This window comes from Manis javanica, chromosome 1 (assembly GCF_040802235.1).
Source record: "Manis javanica isolate MJ-LG chromosome 1, MJ_LKY, whole genome shotgun sequence".
NCBI lineage: Eukaryota > Metazoa > Chordata > Mammalia > Pholidota > Manidae > Manis > Manis javanica.
Genome location: NC_133156.1, coordinates 19,402,085 through 19,419,720, shown reverse-complemented (window position 1 = coordinate 19,419,720; position 17,636 = coordinate 19,402,085). Strand labels below are relative to the sequence as shown.

General features: G+C 38.1%; 1 protein-coding gene across 3 annotated transcripts in view; it reads right to left on the bottom strand.

Moving 5' to 3' along the window:
• NBEA (neurobeachin) overlaps positions 1-17,636 on the bottom strand; it is a 547,470-nt gene that overhangs the window by 27,775 nt on the left and 502,059 nt on the right. For all 3 annotated transcript variants that reach the window (XM_073229196.1, XM_073229216.1, XM_073229206.1), the window contains exon 48: positions 11,206-11,373. In XM_073229196.1, coding sequence (XP_073085297.1) covers positions 11,206-11,373 — 168 coding nt within the window. The remainder of the gene's footprint in view (positions 1-11,205; positions 11,374-17,636) is intronic.

The window sequence follows — 17,636 nt, the reverse complement described above, 5'->3', positions numbered from 1 at the left end:
TTATACAAATTATTTTGTTGTATACTGAGCAGTCAGCATGTACTTCTTAGCATATTTTTTCTCCCAGGCTAAGTAAGGCCTGTTAAGAAATAGGTAGGCCATACAATTAGAAAAAAAAAAGTTCATTTTTTTTTGACATTTTGAGGGGGTTTCTAAAATACGGAATTTGTCAGGGGTAGTAAGGGACATAAAGGACAATGTGAACTAAGTTACTTAGGCACAGGGGAACAAAATTAGTAAATTCAAACAGTGTATGTGATTTTCAGATTTCATACATGTACATGACACATAACTCAGTTTTACCTGCTTTTATGTAACAGATGAGGGAAGGTTCCTACCAGGGACAGCTTCTCATTTGTCCCCTCCTCTGTCAGCTGACTGTCCCACTCCTTAAGTCTTTTTGGCCTTCTTTCTACAATCCTCCAGGGTCCCACCAGGCAAGTTGCAAAATGACCCACGTCATTTTGTTTTTCATCCAGCTTTCTTGTTTTTTCCACTCTCCACAACTTTCTTGGTCAGGGCGCCTGTGTGCGGCTGTGTCCTCTCTGCCCTGTATTAAGGTGCCCAGGTGGGGTGCTAATGAGGGATAGAATCTATGCCTTTTGTGATTCATCCCTCTAAAGAGGGTGTCTTTTTTAATTTGCACAAAGGGGCCATATACGTTAGCTATGGCTGCGACCAGAGGCCTTATTCCTTTGACCTCTTTCTTAATTGCTTGTTTTCGTCTTTCCTTCCCCCTCAAGAAAGTTCTACTTCCTCTATAAATATATACAGCTGGGATTAAATCCTCTGAGGAGGAAGTGCATAGGCTGGGGTGTATGTGCGTTATATGTATGCCTGCTAATATGCACGACTTCACAGTCCAAGCACAAGTATCTGTGGTGCCAGGCAAGTCACATCTCAGAACGAGGTTCAAATGAACCATACATGCAAAGTATTCTAAACAAAAGAAATGACTACTTAGGTGAACATGTGCTCTCTCTCCCTTTGTGTTTACTAGTTATCTCCCTGCTCAGGTTTGTGGAAGACAAAAACTTTGGTTAGTCCTGTCTTTCTCACAGTGCAGGTAAATTTAACCTGGACACATTTTTCTACTATAGAATCTTTACAACTTCTGTTTCATAGGTGTAATTTAATAATGTCTCTCAGATGAAATGCATTCAGGTCTAAGTTCCATGAGAGAGACAGAATGAGAAAGCTAATAAGGTGGGCTGTCAAATGACCTTTTTCATCCATTTCCCTTGGTTTATACAATCTTTTAAATTGTTTTCCAGAAAAGTAAGCACTTTATAAAACACCACAGGTTATACTACCCACCATACAAAATATCAGACCCTGTCCAACTTACTAGTCGATTATTGATGATTTTCAGAAAATTCAAGAAAAAAAATAGTAAAAGTGATTGCTTGGGAAAACAGAAAAGGATTTTCAAATATTTTCCTCAGTATAGTATTTAGTTCACTCTACAGCTCTTACTTAGAATGATTTCATTTTAATGCTTGAGCATAGATTATTTTTTGAACCAGAAAACACAACTTCAGTACACAATTAAAAATACATATGTGATTTATATCACCTTTCTGTTGTACCTCCAATTCTACCAGTTCTGTACCAAAGAGGAAACATTAAAAAAAAAAGGAATTTTGAGAAGTCTGAAATGATAAAAAGAAAGATTACTTAATGCAGACTGTATCTTAACTGATAGGCTTTGACTTCTGGTTTATTGTTGCAATAAAATGAGATCATATAAGCATTACTTTTTAATGCCTAAAAAAAAAAACAGGCAAAATAAATCAAGCAAATAATGTTTGCACTTTATTATTTCTTACTTCATAAGCATTAAACTGTATAAAAAATTAAAATGCTATTTTATATTCAATTGCTTCTAGTTTTTCATGCAAACTACAAAACAGGAGAGAAACAACATTTTTCCTTTCGTTTTAAGTCAGCTGCATTCAGCCTGAGTCTATGCTGGCAGAATTATTAGAACATTTAGCAAATATTTGGTAACAAGTGGAAAAGCACTTGCTTCCACCATCAGACTATGTTAGACGGTATTCGAGGGAAGGGATTCGGATTGTTCCTTTACGCACCTCAGTGCTTGGCTTGACTCTTTTAGTATAAAACTTAGGAAAATGAAGGGGGGACGACCCCCTGCTGAACCGTATTCCTGCTCGGAATGAGGAGTTATAAGGAGAGAAGGATGATATTACACAAAAGACTTACGTGATGGATGTGAACAAATAGGATGAGAAAACAAGAACCATATCCCCTGGATAGAAAATGCTCCGTCGGGTACATTTTTTTTTACTTGAAATTAGCTCGGAGCCATTGGTGACAAGTTCACCCAATTTTTTCTACTTAAAAATAAGTTGTAAGTCAACTCAGGGAAGAAAAGCACATGTCTTTAGCGTGGTGGGTAGTGGCTCTCCTCCCCAGATGCCCTCGATGGGTTTGCATGCAGGACTAGCTCAGGATCCTTGATGCTCCCTTACTTCCTGGCATCCCACTGGGTTCAGCCGATGAGAGATGGGGACAGGCCACAGGAAGGCGAGTCACCACTCACTGCACGGTCCCCTTCGGCCAAGCCCCCTTCGGCAGTGGCGGGTCACATTCCTCTCCCCAAGGACACCCTCCTGTTGCTGACCACTTCCCCAGGGCTGCTGGCAGGGCTGCAGTTCTGGTAAAGGCCCCCACGCTGTCCCCGCAGGCCTGGGGGTGACGCCAGACGCTTCACCTTTCCTGGTTCCTCCACTTCATCCTGCCCATATCTTTGTAAACAGGACCTTTAAACTCTCTTCATGATCCCTTCAAAATTTTTTAAACTGTAGTAAAATATACATAAAATTTACCATCTGAACCTTTTTTTTAAGTGTAAGGGTCAAGAGAGTTAAGTACGTTCACTGTGCTGCAATCGATCTCTAGAACTTACTGAAGCTCTGTACCCACTAAACAACTCCTCTTTCCCCGTCCTTCCAGCCCCTGGAATCCATCCTACCTCCCGTCTCTTTGAGGCTGACTACTGCGGGTACCACAGATGAGCAGCGTCATGCAGTGTATGGCTTGCAGTGGCTGGCTTATTAACAGTGTCACGACCTTGGAGTCCACCCCTGTGGAAGCACATGTCTGAACGATAATACCTCCTATGTACACGCCACACTCTGATTATCCAGTTATCTGGGGTTGCTTAGCCAGCCCTGGTGGTGTTTCTACCTCCTGGTTATTGCGAACAATTGCTGTTTTGAACATGGATGTACAGATATTTATTTGACATATTACTGTCAGTTCTTTTGCTATATCCCCAGAAGTGGACTTGCTGAATCATACAGTAGCTCTATTTTTAATTTTTTGAGGAACCTCCACCCTCTTTCTAGAGAAGCTACCTTGTTGTACATTCCCACAGCAGTGCACAAGGGTTTGACTTTCTTCACAGCCTCACCAACACTTGCCCTTTGCTCTTTGCTGATTTGTTGGACAGTAGCCAACCTAAGGGCGGGTGAGGTGGTACCACCCTGTGGTCTGGATTTGCATTTCCCTGGTGGTTAGCGATGAGAATCTTTCCTCATGTTCCCTGGCATCTGTGAATCATTTCGGAGCCTTCACTGTCCCTCTGACAGGGGGTGTGTTGAGATCCTGATTGACACAGAACCACACTGGTGCTCAGGTACAATGTGTAAGAGAAATGCCAGTCAGCTTTGGCTTCACCTCTGGGTAGGACTGACCCAAATATGGTTGTATCCAAGACAGAGACATTTCCATTGGGGATTTAGAATATTCTGGTAACAAACACTGTGGGAAGCCACTTGGGGGAGGCCACGGAGTCTGTTTGCAATCTCTACTTGTTAATCGTTAAGAAGAGAACTAAGCATTCCTTTCTGGATGACTCAGAGATTGTCTTACCTGGATGCAGGGGGTTTTAACAGATGACCTATTAAGGATTCTTCCAGGTTTTTGGTTCTGTGTGCACTTTGGGTTGATCAATAGATAGTCCGTAAGCAGAGGACAGAACCCAGGAATGCTTCATGACCCACGAGAGAAATTAGTGTAATGTCCCTACCACATTCTCCCTGGTTGAATACATTTATATAAAGCAGAACTCTCTGCTGGTCGGTTCGGGAAATGGCAGAAGAGAAGGAGAGAGGAGTAATAATACAGGTGGTGGCCTTTCTTCCCCATATGAGTTCACTTGGAATGTCTGATCACGGAGAGAAAATAATGGTGAAAATAATAAAAGCTGAAATAGATTTGTTTGGTATATGGAATGACATTGAGCGGAAGGCTCACCAGGTGGTGGGATAAACACACAACAATCATACACTTTATTAAGCTAAATTCAAATTAAAAATAGTATTGCATGTATTTGGCAGAACAAAATGTTCTTTTTAGATTTTGACATAAATGGGAAACGATAATGTAGATATACTATATTGAGATTCCAAATGGCTTTCAATAGGCTCATTATCAATATGTTTAAAACCTTTAAAAATGAGTCCTAAACATCTCACTGAAATGCTTAGGTACTTAGATTGAGTAATGGCTACTTCAACAAATTGAAGCATGCAATACGTTTTGAAAAATTGTTAATTTATGCTGAGGTAACAACTGTGTAATATAACTGAAATCTATGTTAATAGAAGATAAGGAAATCCCTTCCAGCTATTTCTACTACAAACAGCAGGCTGCAATTTTCATTCTTCTTTCTTGTGGAAAATAGGACTTCAGATGTTTGTGAAAGCATTTGCTGTTAATTTCTGAAAATCAACAATTAGCACGTCCCAATGCCACAGGACAAAAATAACACAAAGAGGAGAAAAAAACACATCTCACATAAATGACACACATCCCGCTCTGACTAGCTGCATTATTTATGCTTTTCTAGTGGAGGATTGATGACCATGGACTGGCTAAGGACTGCAGTAATTATGAGGGGAAAAGATAAACCTAAATTAAAGATTTATTCACTAATCAAAATTAAATGTGTATCATTAATTTTCTTGATACTAATTTCTGTAGAGAAATTTTAGTCACTGAATCTTTGCAATGCCAAGCCTTATTGCTGCCGATGAGAAACACGAAGCAATATAATTGAGCCTATACTCTTACATTGTTATTAGTTTTAGGGAATCATAATATTTTCTGGTTCCCAAAATGATTCTTCAAATTTAAAGAATACCTAATGTGCACTTCCACTCCCATAATTTAAAATGTAGGGTTGTTTTTCCTATGTTATTGGCTTTTGAATTTGTTAACATTTTTAGCTCAATAAAACTTCTGGTAATTAGAGGGGGACAATTAAGATGGTGTTAAGAAATCTTTGTTAGCTATTTTGTTGATCATTTGTTGCAATCACATCTCAGAATAACTACTGAGGAGAAGAACCCTGAACATCCCCTGCATGAAGACAATGAGGCATCGTGGCACTTGTAAATGGACAACATTGTGTTACAACCCATTCCAGTGACCCCAAAGCGGGGCGTTGATATCCCCTGTCAGATCAAAGAGAGAAGTCAGAATGGGGGAAGGAAGAGACAAGGAAATACAAATTCACAGAAAGAATAAACAAGGAAGCCAGCAGTGTTGTTATAAACACCTGCCAGGACAGCTACCAGAGCAGCTGTTTCAGTTAAGACACGCCTGCCATGTTCGCTCCACAGCCCATCCCATCAGTGCTGACCAGGTAAGGGGCGTTTCAGCAAGAAAACTGAAAACGGAAGTGATTGTCCTACTTCCCGTGGGCACATTGTCACGACAGCAGGACCAAGGGAATGAATGCTGTGTGGGCCTTGTCAAATGAAAGAAAAAGATGAACGAAGAAAATATAATCTAAGGCGACCAAGAAATATCAGTGACAGGAAATCACACTAAAAATACCACAGTTTCATGAATGCTGATAATATCAAAATACATTTAGTATTTTTAATATTTCCAGCACAGGTACGTAAGTGCATATATGCACTTACGTACGTACCTGTGTGTATATATATATATACACACCCATGTAAGTAAATAGTGCCTGGGCCATATGTTCTAATAGTCTGCCAGCAAAACTGGCTTATATGATAGGCCAACAGGTATACCTCTCACTGTTAAAGGGAAGCCACCTAGATCAGTTTTCATTTTGGCAGTGTTGAGTACATGAGATGATACAGAAAAGTAAAGTATTAAAACAAAGTGCCTCCAGGCTACTTTGTTTAATTATGCTCTCAGGAAATAAATAACAATGTCTGTGTAGTATTTTATAGTTTATAGAGTGTTTTCATAAGTCTTTTCTCATATAATCCTCAAATACAGCCCTATGAGTTACATATCATTTCTGTTATCTTTTTTAGGTGGGGAAACAAAGGTACATAAAAGTAAAATGACTCAGTTACTGTCACTCAATACTAATGGGGCTGTGATATGATATAACCTATTATCTAATTTCCACCTGTAGTCTGTTATTACCTACTATGTACCACCATATAATCATATTCTGAGGCAGGTAGGCAGGCTTGAGTAATTATATCCATGATCATAAGATTGATAATTTTTAGAAACAATTAGAATAAAATATTTTTCACTCATGTAAGAATACAGCAAACATTTTTTCTGTGGCATTTAATTTATAATTTCTATTAATCAACTATTAGCTATAGCATATTCCCCTAGTGCCTGTGGAATCTCAAAGACTGGCAAAACTTGTTTTTCTGGGAAGGGATTAGAAGAAATGATGAACAAAGTTGCTGATGAACCACATTAACCTTAAAGCCACATTAGACCTTCCCCTACGATTTCTGCAAGTTTTACTGAATTGCAGGTTTAGCAATTTCAAAAGCACCCACAAAACAGAAAAAAAAAACCCTTGCTATTTATATTAGTAAAAAGGAAATACACATTAGATGTCCTTTCAATTTTTGAGAACTATTTTGGAAGTCAGAAGAAAATGTTCTCTGTAACTAATAAGCATTAGTACATAGTCTGTTATTTTTTAAACTTCTAGGAAATAATACGATGAAAGGAACCCCGACTTGAGGATCAGGTGACCTCCCCTAAGTCCGATTCCAGTGCTACATACCTGGGTGTCCTTGGAAAAATGATTTAATAGGTGTATTAGGCTAGATTAATGTTTTTTTTAAACTGGGAATGTATACAAAATGCTTGGAGAGATTTTTTTCAAAACAAACCTGCTCAAACCCTCTCCCTGGACATCCTGAGATGCCCATGAGACAGGGGAGGAGACGTGGATGGGGAGTTGGAAGGGCTTACATGGACACGGCCCGCGTGTGTGAACACAGTGGAGAGGATGGGAGTAGGGACCTAGATGAAATAAGTATTCAAAATTTTGAAATCTGGTGATAGGTACATGGGGGTTCCTTATAACCATACTCTCTACTTTTATAGAAAATAAAAAAAGGCTCTCCAGATCATTCAAACAATTATTAGTAGGGCAGTGCTTCTTAAACTGTAATATCTCAAGCAAGTCAGCTGTTCTGATACAGTCACGTGGGCAGACCTGAGAATCTGGAGTTGAAGGACCTCCCTGGTGATGCTGGTATTATTCGTTAGTCTATGGATCAGATTTGAGTGCCAAGGAGGTAGGAACCCAGGGGACCAGACGATTACTAACCAGGACATTCTTAAACAGATCGCAGGATGGAGTTTCTCAGCCATCATTTGGTTAAGTAAAAATACAAAGCAAATCACATAATTTTCATTAATACATAAAAATGGATATGAAATCACTTTCATTATCATGCCTAAAATCATAGCTCAAATAGTCAGTTGAGCTTGTCTAAGAAAAAAAAAGGCATCCAGAGGATTATGATGTAGGCCAAGACTTAAGACAATTTAAATAATATCTAATATCTCGCAGATCTGGTGTTTACATATTAGAAGAGCTTTGTACTAGAACTGTTCTGTCATGTTTCTGCCCGGAGGCTGTCATGATAAAGTTTATTATCAGTTATGGCTTTACAAGTATAAAATAAGTTAAGCTGTCATATTTTTTTGCAGCCAGAGATCCTAAGCTGTCAGAAGAATGTCAATTTTAAATCTGATGTAGAGAAGAAAATTGTCTGTTATTCTGACCTCTAATTTCTTGACATTTTAATGCCATAATTGCTGTGGCAATTTCACCTGTCAAGGAAGAATGAGTCAATAACCTTAACCATTTCTCAAATTTTAGCACTAACTGCAAAGCTCAAAGTTACAGGCAGTTCGTGAGAGATCATATCCATATAATATCAGCCATCTTCAACTTTCCCCTATAATTCCTCTCAGGACTACTGAGTTGCAAGTTTTAACCATTTCTAAAGCACGAACAAAACAGAGAAACCCTACAGTTTAAATTACAGAAGGGACATATGGAGATATTCATATGTTAAATATTTCTGTTAAAATCAGCGTTTAAGCATTAAAAAATTTTAAACGTTGGAGTTTAGTACAACTATAGCTTTCCTTTGGTTTATCTGTGTGAAATTAAAAAAATACCAAGACAAATATTATCAAATAGAAGGCAGGCACTGAGTTCAATACAAGGGGTAACATTTTGAGCGCTTTCCTTCCCAAGAGTTTGTGTCCCTGCCAGGTTCGGTAGGTATCAGCTCTCTCAGGTCCCCGTGCCCCGGGGGGAGGCCCCCTGGGGACTCAGTGCTGTGGGAAAAGGGCTGTCTGCACAGAGGGCCTCCTCATCACAGGGAAAGGTATCCGTGAGGGACATAAATGACCACCAAATAGTGGACATCCGGTACTTCCTTCCACATACCTACAGAGTTCTTTCTTGGGACGGTAGATGCTAAGTGCTTTTATGTTGGCAAAGTTATGTCCCTATTATTCCTCTTTTATAGACAGAGCCATCGAGGTGGGAGGAGATTAGATGACTTGACCATTGTCAAGAGCTCACAGGATTCTGGTGGTTCTCATCTTAAAATGTTAGGGCAGAATGTTGTTGTGAGACGATGTTAGGTTTGTGGGACAGAGGAGACAAGGGTCGGGAGTGGTCAGAGGGACAGTTAGCTCATAACCCTTGATATCATTTAATCTGTCATGTCTACCCCTTAGTGGTCTTGAGAAGGTAAAGTATCTTGAGTTGCCCGAGGTCCACGGAGTTGGAATGTCCCGGCTGCTGGGTGCTTGGTCCTGCACTGGCTGGGGGGGAAGGAAGGTAAGTCCCCGGTCTGTGCTCCCCTCACCTGACATGCTGAGAACTGATGGAAGCGGCTTCGGGTCTGGGAGGGAGGGCATACACATCGCGAATGGTTCTGGGAGTTTCTCTAATGGAACCTCAGTTTTCAGCAATTATGCTCCCAGAATGCGAATGAGAATACTGGAAGAACAGAGTCGTGAACTGAGATATCCCAGCACTCGACGGCTGGCATCACTAGGGGGCGATCAAGAGCAGCGAAGTGCTGTGCGGGTCGGCTATCCAATATGCAGACCTTGTGCCTGAACCACTCCCACCCAACAAAAGAATTAAAATCACACGTTTTCATATAATGTTCCATTAAGAAGTCCTACAATTTGACAATGAAGACCTAAACGTTGTTTTTTCACTGTCACATCAATGGTGTGACTTTTTGTAGAAGCAGGTGTTTTTATAAGATTCAAATAGTAAATGCTATATCCACATAAAGAAAGTCTCCATTCTAATCCATTTTCTTTTTATTCTCATTTATCTCTTTATTTATTCTCATGTAAATATGAAAAATGTGCTTTTCTTCTTTCAAGTGAATGCTGCCCTGTACTTTCATTATGTACAATATGCTGTAAATATTTAAATTTTGCCTAAGAGGATTAACTTGCAACTTTCTTTATAAGGACAGAACTTCATTATGGGTAAAAATGTGTGATAAATATTCAGGTGCAAAATGTCTATGATCTTTAAAAAGTCAAAAAACAATTTGGATTTGCATACACTATTCCAATTATTATTATTTTTCTAATTCTAAAGGTATTGGTCTTAAAAGGAGAATATAGTATGTAAGGCATTTATAGAATTAGACGTGTTAAGGGTATATGGTGACGAGAATAATGAAACTTAGAATATTTCCCACAAGATTATTTGGTTATAGGGTGTACACAACTGGGGATACTAAATTAGCTGAGTATAATGGTTTGTAGAGAAAATCCCTTAGTTCACCAGCTAATTTAGTAATATCTGGCTTCTCTCTCATTCATTCCTTCATTCTCTGTCTCCACCTCTTTCCCCAGCTTCAGGCAGTAATGCCATTTCCTTGTGCATACAATACGGATATAATAATATTGCACCTAACAACATGCTTGCAATTTGCTCTCTGCATATTTAGCCCTAAGGGTCCAATGATGAATGATCATGACCCTCTTCTCTTCCCTTCCTTCTTCTCGGCTTGAAGCCAGACAAATGGAGTCATTTTGTTTTTATAGAGGTATACAAGAAATAGCTTTGTGGATGCAAATATTTCTTATAGAGTTTTGTTTCCCAAAATCTACAAGTTTTCCACCTCTAAAATTAAAAACAACGAAATAGAAAAAGCCCTTCTCTGACTGGAAATGTATCAGTGGTGACTTGTTTTGCACACAGCAGATGGCAGCTATCTGGTGGGACGGAAGCTGGGACACAGCTTCCTTGCAGCAAGCTTATCGAGCAGCTGTTGCTTGTTCACTCTCTCACCTATCTGAAGCAATTTTGTGCAATGAGGAAGCGATTTAAGTAATATTTTATATGAATATTTTCACAAGAAATACTATACACGTACTACGGCATACAATTCCCAACTGTTAGCTATAAAATTTCAGGGTGAGAGCATACAGGAATAAAATACTATAATGTCATCTATTTCATTGATGCATTTTTTTTGAGTATGCTGTCTAGAAGCCTGTAATTTTGCTTTTATTAAAAGAAACATACTGGCTGATTATTTTAACGCGAACGGTTCATATTTAAATATTCAAGTAGGTTTCAGTAGTTAATAACACATAAGGCACTAAACATTTTAATGTAGCTGCCGAAGTAAAACAAATAAAATAGGGTTACTGAAGAGCATTATATATATGTCTACGATTCAAAAAGCAGGAACATGGTACACTTATCACTTGTTTTTGACCTATAACACTTATTTTTCCACATTTGTCAAGAAACTGTCATCTGATTTGTAAAATGCTGAAAGGAAATTTATACAAAAAGTGAAAGCCAAATTTGTGTTTAAGGGATGACAGAAATTCTTGGGATGTATGGGGCTTGACACCTACCTCCCTGAGCACAGGGTCCGTGATGCTGTCCAGGCTCACAGAGCCTTCGTACGTCAAGTAGTGAAAAACATTCAGGGCGCGGACTGCTTCTGGTCCTCGCTGTTTGTAGCCAAATATAAGGTCAATCCACTGATGAAGTTGGCAAGAAACAAATTCACTTTCCAGGGCCTGAAATGAGTTAAGAAAGAAATAAGAGGCTGGACAAACTTAACCAATCTCTTTTTTTCTTACGCTGACACATACATGTAAGTATTCTCTTTGCATTTGTATATTTTATTATCACGTATTTTCCTGCCGTAAGGCCTTTATATTTACCTCTAGTACTACTAAAAGGGGATGCCTTCCTTCTGCTATGAATTAATTCTGCTATTATACAATTTAGGAGTCTCTGGGCAGTTTTTAGATGGCTGCCAGCTAGGGGAAAATTAATGCAAATTTGTGAGAATCAATGACCCTACTAAGTTTCCTTAAAGAGTCATAAAAAAAGAAGGCGCTTTTGTTTCCTAAGAAGCCATCATAAGTTTCCAACAGGTGTCTTGACACATAGGCGTGCAGTTCTGTTCATACCAGTGATAGGAGCAGACATGACTGTATGGCGCACTATGCCTTTCACTGTATTTGCTTATCATTAATTTCTTACTGATTTTAAGAGTTCACTGTTTTTAGCAACATGAACAAAAGGCTGTAGAGCTAGCTTCTTAAACTCCAAATATGCACAGCCAAATGAAACAATTTACTAAACTGCAGCTTTAACTAAATATGTGAATCAAGTCATTCTGGCTGCATGTCCCTGGTTTCTAAGGTGTTGAAATCAATTTGGAATTCACTTACTTAATAAATGACTTCCTAAATTATCCCTCTGACAGTTACATTTCACTTTTTTCATCAATAAAATAAGTGAATGATACTTTTCATCTTTTCATGTGATCACATTCAACTAGCAATTTATTCCTCTGAAATTTTCTTATTTATTTCTTTCAATTTTTTGGGTATTTTATTTACACCAGTTATTGAATTTCTCATTCAGAAATATAAACAATTAGATTTTATGAAAGGATAGTTTCTGGACTAAAACTAAACAATTTCTATACACTATATTTCATTGGTCTTGACTAAACAGTTCAGAGTAGAACATGGGAAAATAAACTAAAATATAAAAGATGTTGGTTAAAATTCTATATTGGTTATGTCTAGTATATTAGTCAATGTATAAGTGATTCAGTCAGTTCAGTATAACAACTTAATAAAAAAAGTTAGTCTATTTTTCAGTAATGTTTTCAATGTCTGGTGCAATAAATGAGAGGATGGACAAAATGAATAAATGACGGCTCATTATATAGGAGGTGTTGCCCAAGTCTATTCACAGGAATCAGAATAGTACTGAAATCAGATATATTATTTAAAGGAAGATTTTATCCACATAATCACGTGATCAGTTAGGCAGTAAACATTTCAAGTAAATCTTAGTGGTATGTACATACCGCTAAACATACTCTGAAAAGAAAGGGTTGATGATATATATCATTATTCTGTTAGAGTCAAGTGTTACTGAATACAAGGCCTAATGCAATTATGAGGGGTGGAGGGAATGACGCCTTCTCACTAATTTGAGTTTGAAAAATGTATTTATCTCCATCCACTACTGTCATTTCTCTCCTCCACCATAAATCTCACCTCTATTTAATGTTTCTGCTTTTGTTTTCATGGGTTTCTGTAAAACATTACTTATTCTTTGTGTGCATGTATTTTTGATTTATAAAGATGGGGTAGTGTTACAGATTTCATGTTATTTCTTCCTTTTTTCACTTAGCATTGCTTTCCATCTACTGATGTCGCTGTGTGCACTGACAGTCCATTGCTTCTAACAGCTGGGGCACAGTACCTCCTCCAGCACTCAGTACTAGCTGCTTCTGACTCCCCATGACACAAGGCTGTGATAAGACTCCACTTTTGCATCCTTTCTGGGGGCTTTGTGAGAAGCTCTTTGGGACTTGTAATCTGGAGGAAGACTACTGTCGCTGCCCTGGGTGTGCGTAAACTTAATCTGAGTCATGAGTATTCAGCCACTGACCACTCCCTCCAGCAGTGCGTAAGGTTTCCCTATGTCCACACGCCCAAGGACTGTATTATCCACGTTTCTAATTTTAGCCAGTGTAACATATACAAAATATCTTATTGTCGTCTTAATATGTATTTCTCTGACTACTAAGGAATTTGACATCTTTTCAAATATGCTTCTTGTCCTTTGGGTTTCTCCTGTAAATTTCCTGTTCACACGCTTTGTTCATGTTTTTACAGAGGCTCTTGTCTTTATGTTGTTACTTTGCAGAAGTTCTTTGTCTATTTTAGGTAATAGTTTCTTGTTGTTTTTAAAAATTGCAAATGCATTCTCCCCAAAGGCACATCTATCATAACTTTATCATGTTGCTCTTTGTTGAGTAGAGGTCCTCAATTTTGAGATAACCAAATTTTTTTCTTTATGTTTTTGGGATTTTCTTTTGAAATTACAAAGAGAAATTTCTGCATTTTGATATCTAAGTTTTATATTTATGGTCTTATTTTTCATACGTTGGTTTTTAATCCACCTAGTGTCTATTTTCATTCATATGTGGTATCAGATAGGGATCCAGTATCATTTTTGTTCATACAGGAAGTCAGTTTTTCCAATGCCATCTAATAAACAAGCCTTTCTTCGGCGGTATGTGCTGTTCTCTGCAGTGTGTGAATATATATTTGAAATGAAGATGTAAAACTGCTATTGTTTACAGATAATACGACAATCTACCGAGAAAAAGCAATACAATCAACAGCCAAAGTATTAGAACCAGTAACAGGGTTAAATACGTCCCTTTTTTCCCTCCCTCGTTCCCTCCTCCCCCTTTCTCTATGTATTGACCATCTTTTTCCTACTTATCAATGTATCATTTATGCAGATATGTGTGTCTCCTTCTTTGCTCTCTTTTCATTTCTATTTTTATCTTATTTATCTTAATTATCTTTATTTCTTACATATCCTAATATCTGGCTCATTTATCCTTTTTCAGAGTTAACTAAGCTACTTGTGGACCTTTATTCTTTCCTGTAACTTTTACAGTAATTGTATAGATACATCCAAGTAATTTTGATTGGGATTCTAATACATCTGTAGATTCATTTTGGAAACTTTATATTAGGTTTCTCCATCTAAGGACCTAGAAGTTGTCTATACTTACACAGATCATTTTCTATGTACTTTATTACAGTTAAAAATTAATATTTTTTCCATAAAGGACATGGGTATTCTTGCTTAATTCCCAGTTTTCATTCAATTATAATATTAAAAAATGTATTTTTTACTTGGTTATTGATGATATAGAAAAATGCTATTGATTTCTGTAAGCTGATTTTGTTTTACTACTGGGTTGTTAGATATTATTTTATTTAGAACGTTTGTATTAGCATACGAATGGCCTTATTTCTTTTTTCTTTTCTTCCTCTCAGCTATTTTTGGAATCAAGGTCAAACTAGCCTCATAAAATGAACTCGATGTTGCTTGCCATGTTTTCTGAAATGACTTGCGGAATATTATTCATAAATAAATATTCATTTATATTAGGGTTTTCCATCATTATCGCTTTGAAAATCTGGTAGGACTCACTTATAAAATAATAGGGTTTGGATATTTTAGGGGATGGGAAGATTTTAACCACTTAAATTTCTTTAAAGTTTGCATGTCTCTATTTCTCCTGGTGCCAATTTTGACATTTTATTTTTTTCCCCGGATTTAGCCATTTCATATCAGTTGTAGAGTTATTAGTTCACAGTTGTTTATAATAATCTCTAATTAAATTTAAAAAATCTCTATGACTACAGTTATATACCCTATTCTATTCTGTATGTTAGCAAGGCAGCTGAGTAATCAATTTAAAATTAATTGCAATTAAATAATTTTGCCTCAGGTTGTTTTTTTTTTTTTTTGGAGTCATAAAACCAAACAACAAAGAAACATTGAGGTACTAGATTAAACAGATAAAGTTTTAGAAAGTCTGTCTTTCTAGTCTCTGTGCGGGAAGAAAAGAAAAACCAGTTAGAACATTCAAAGGCTAAATCTAGTTCTAAATCAAATGTACATCTAAGAACTGAATTTCATATATCACCTAATTAAAGCATAAAGACCTATCTGAAGCTGAAGCCTGAGACTCAGCTATACTCCAAACACTCTTAATCTGTTTTTAAATGTGCACTATCTGCTTATTTCTTCTTTCCAGACTATGTTTTCATGAAGAAATTCTGGATTTTGAGACTTGATTTTATAGCAAATAGTTATGATAAAAAGATATAAAGAAATACTTGATTACTAAGCTATTAGGGTTATAATGGTCTTAATTGCCTGCTTTACCCTCTACTTGCATATCTGAAAGCAGAATCAATTGCTTTAAGCCGAGATAAACCAATTGCGAATCCATAAATCTACCCCGGGGATCTGGGAGGAAGGAAATCGAGAGTGAGATTTAAACCAGAGAGGAAATCTCTTAGATGGATAATAGTTACTTAATTCTAATTTCCATATTGTCCCATAGGTATTAAATGGTAGAAAATTCTTTCTCTAGCAGGTTTAGGATAAAGTGTCCCTGAAACTTATGAAAAAGGAAACCAGGGTAGTGGAATTCACTGTGAGGAGGGAATGGTTATTTCTCCTGAACTTTTTCATTTAAAAACACACAATTTCTGTTTTCCTCTTCTAAGAACATCTCCAAGCTCTTTCGCTTACTGTCTCCAAAATCTGCTTCTGAGGTTGAAAAAAATTCTCTAACTAGAACTGCATATATCCAAGTAGGCAGCCAGAAAATCATATTGCTGCCTCCTCTGGAGAATCTACGTGAGCTTCTCTTCACGGTTAAATTGGAGTTATAGCTATTATTACCCAGTGAGAGATTGAATTGTTTTAAATAAAGACAACATAGTTGTTTTAAATGCTTATTTTTGGGGGCTTAAATCATTCTATTACTTGATGGCATCCTGGGCGTGTAACGCAGAGGGTTGCTGTCCATTCCCACCAGCCATCCTGGTCTTGGCACCCCTTGCTCTCCACGAGGGCAAAAGTGTGCCAGACTTCGACCTCCTCTGATCCAGCCCACCTTGCACCCCTCTGGTGGCACAGACCCGAAACCGTCCCACTCACATACTCATCCTCTATTTCAAATCTCCCCAGGTTCCTCCGGGCATGACACATACACAAGGGTAAACTTTGACCCTTGAACTCTTCAAACCTTGACCCCACTCTCCATTTCTCAGGACTTCTTGATACACATCCTTGCCTCTAGTGGCACAAAGCAGCTGGCATGACCTTTGAACCTCTGCTGCTCGTTCCTCCATAAAGCGAAAGCATTTCACCTTCCTGCTTCTTTTTCAAGTCATCCCCATCCTTCTTACGCAAGTCCAGTGTTTGTTTCCCGAGTTTTCCAGCTCATACCATATGAATCCTTCTATGAATTCTATGACACCCTCCTGTTTAATGTAGTAAGATAATGTATACAAATTTACTTGTGAAAATCAATTTGCATATAGATTGTAAAGTGCTTTACAAAGGAATGGGGTTATTACCAATTAGCAATTAGTTGTTTGAAACTTGCAAAGCTGCATCCTCAGTTAGAATGTAAGTCTGCTTTCGCTTTTCCCATAGCTCCTAACCTAGCAGTAAATAACGGGTGTTTAATGTTTAATAAATATTTTTGGTTGATGGATTAAGCAATGGGAAAGATGTGTCTGTGGGTCACAAGAGCAAGGAAGAAATGTCAGGATGTGGGAGTGGGAGTGAGAAAGAAGCTCATCCATTCACTGAACAAATACATCTGCTTTGTGCCACACAGTGTTCTAGAGCCTAGGATCACAGCAGTGGATAAAAGACCCCAAAATTTCTGCTGGAGTTTAAATGGCAGCGAGGGGAGCCTGACAGAACCCGGGATAGAGCACGTCAGGAGAAGGTAAGTGTTCAGGGAAAGAGAAAGGGAGGAAGGAAAGTTGCGGAGTGAGCATGGGTGGAAGGGTGAGGAGGTGGTCAGAGAAGGCTTCCTTGAGTCTGCGACAATTAAGGAGCGCCCGGAGGAAGTGAGTGTAAAGCCATCTGGTGCAAGAGATTTCAGAGGAAACAGCCACTCGTCCGTTCATTCATTCATTATTCATTCAATGTGGAGCGCCTAGTAGGGGCCAGGCAAATACTCTAGGCCCAGGGACACTGCGAGAAACGAGATAAAAGCCTGATGTCCAGGAGCCCATCCCAGTGAAATGCAAAAATACCAAGTCACATCTCACCTCTCTCCAGACCCAAATTACTGACCACCTACCACGTGTCAGAAACTAGCTTCGGAGGACATACAGATAAGTAAGCATTCCGTGTCCTTAAAAATACCACAGTCTAGTGGGAAATAAACACGCTGACTTGAGCTTTTTGT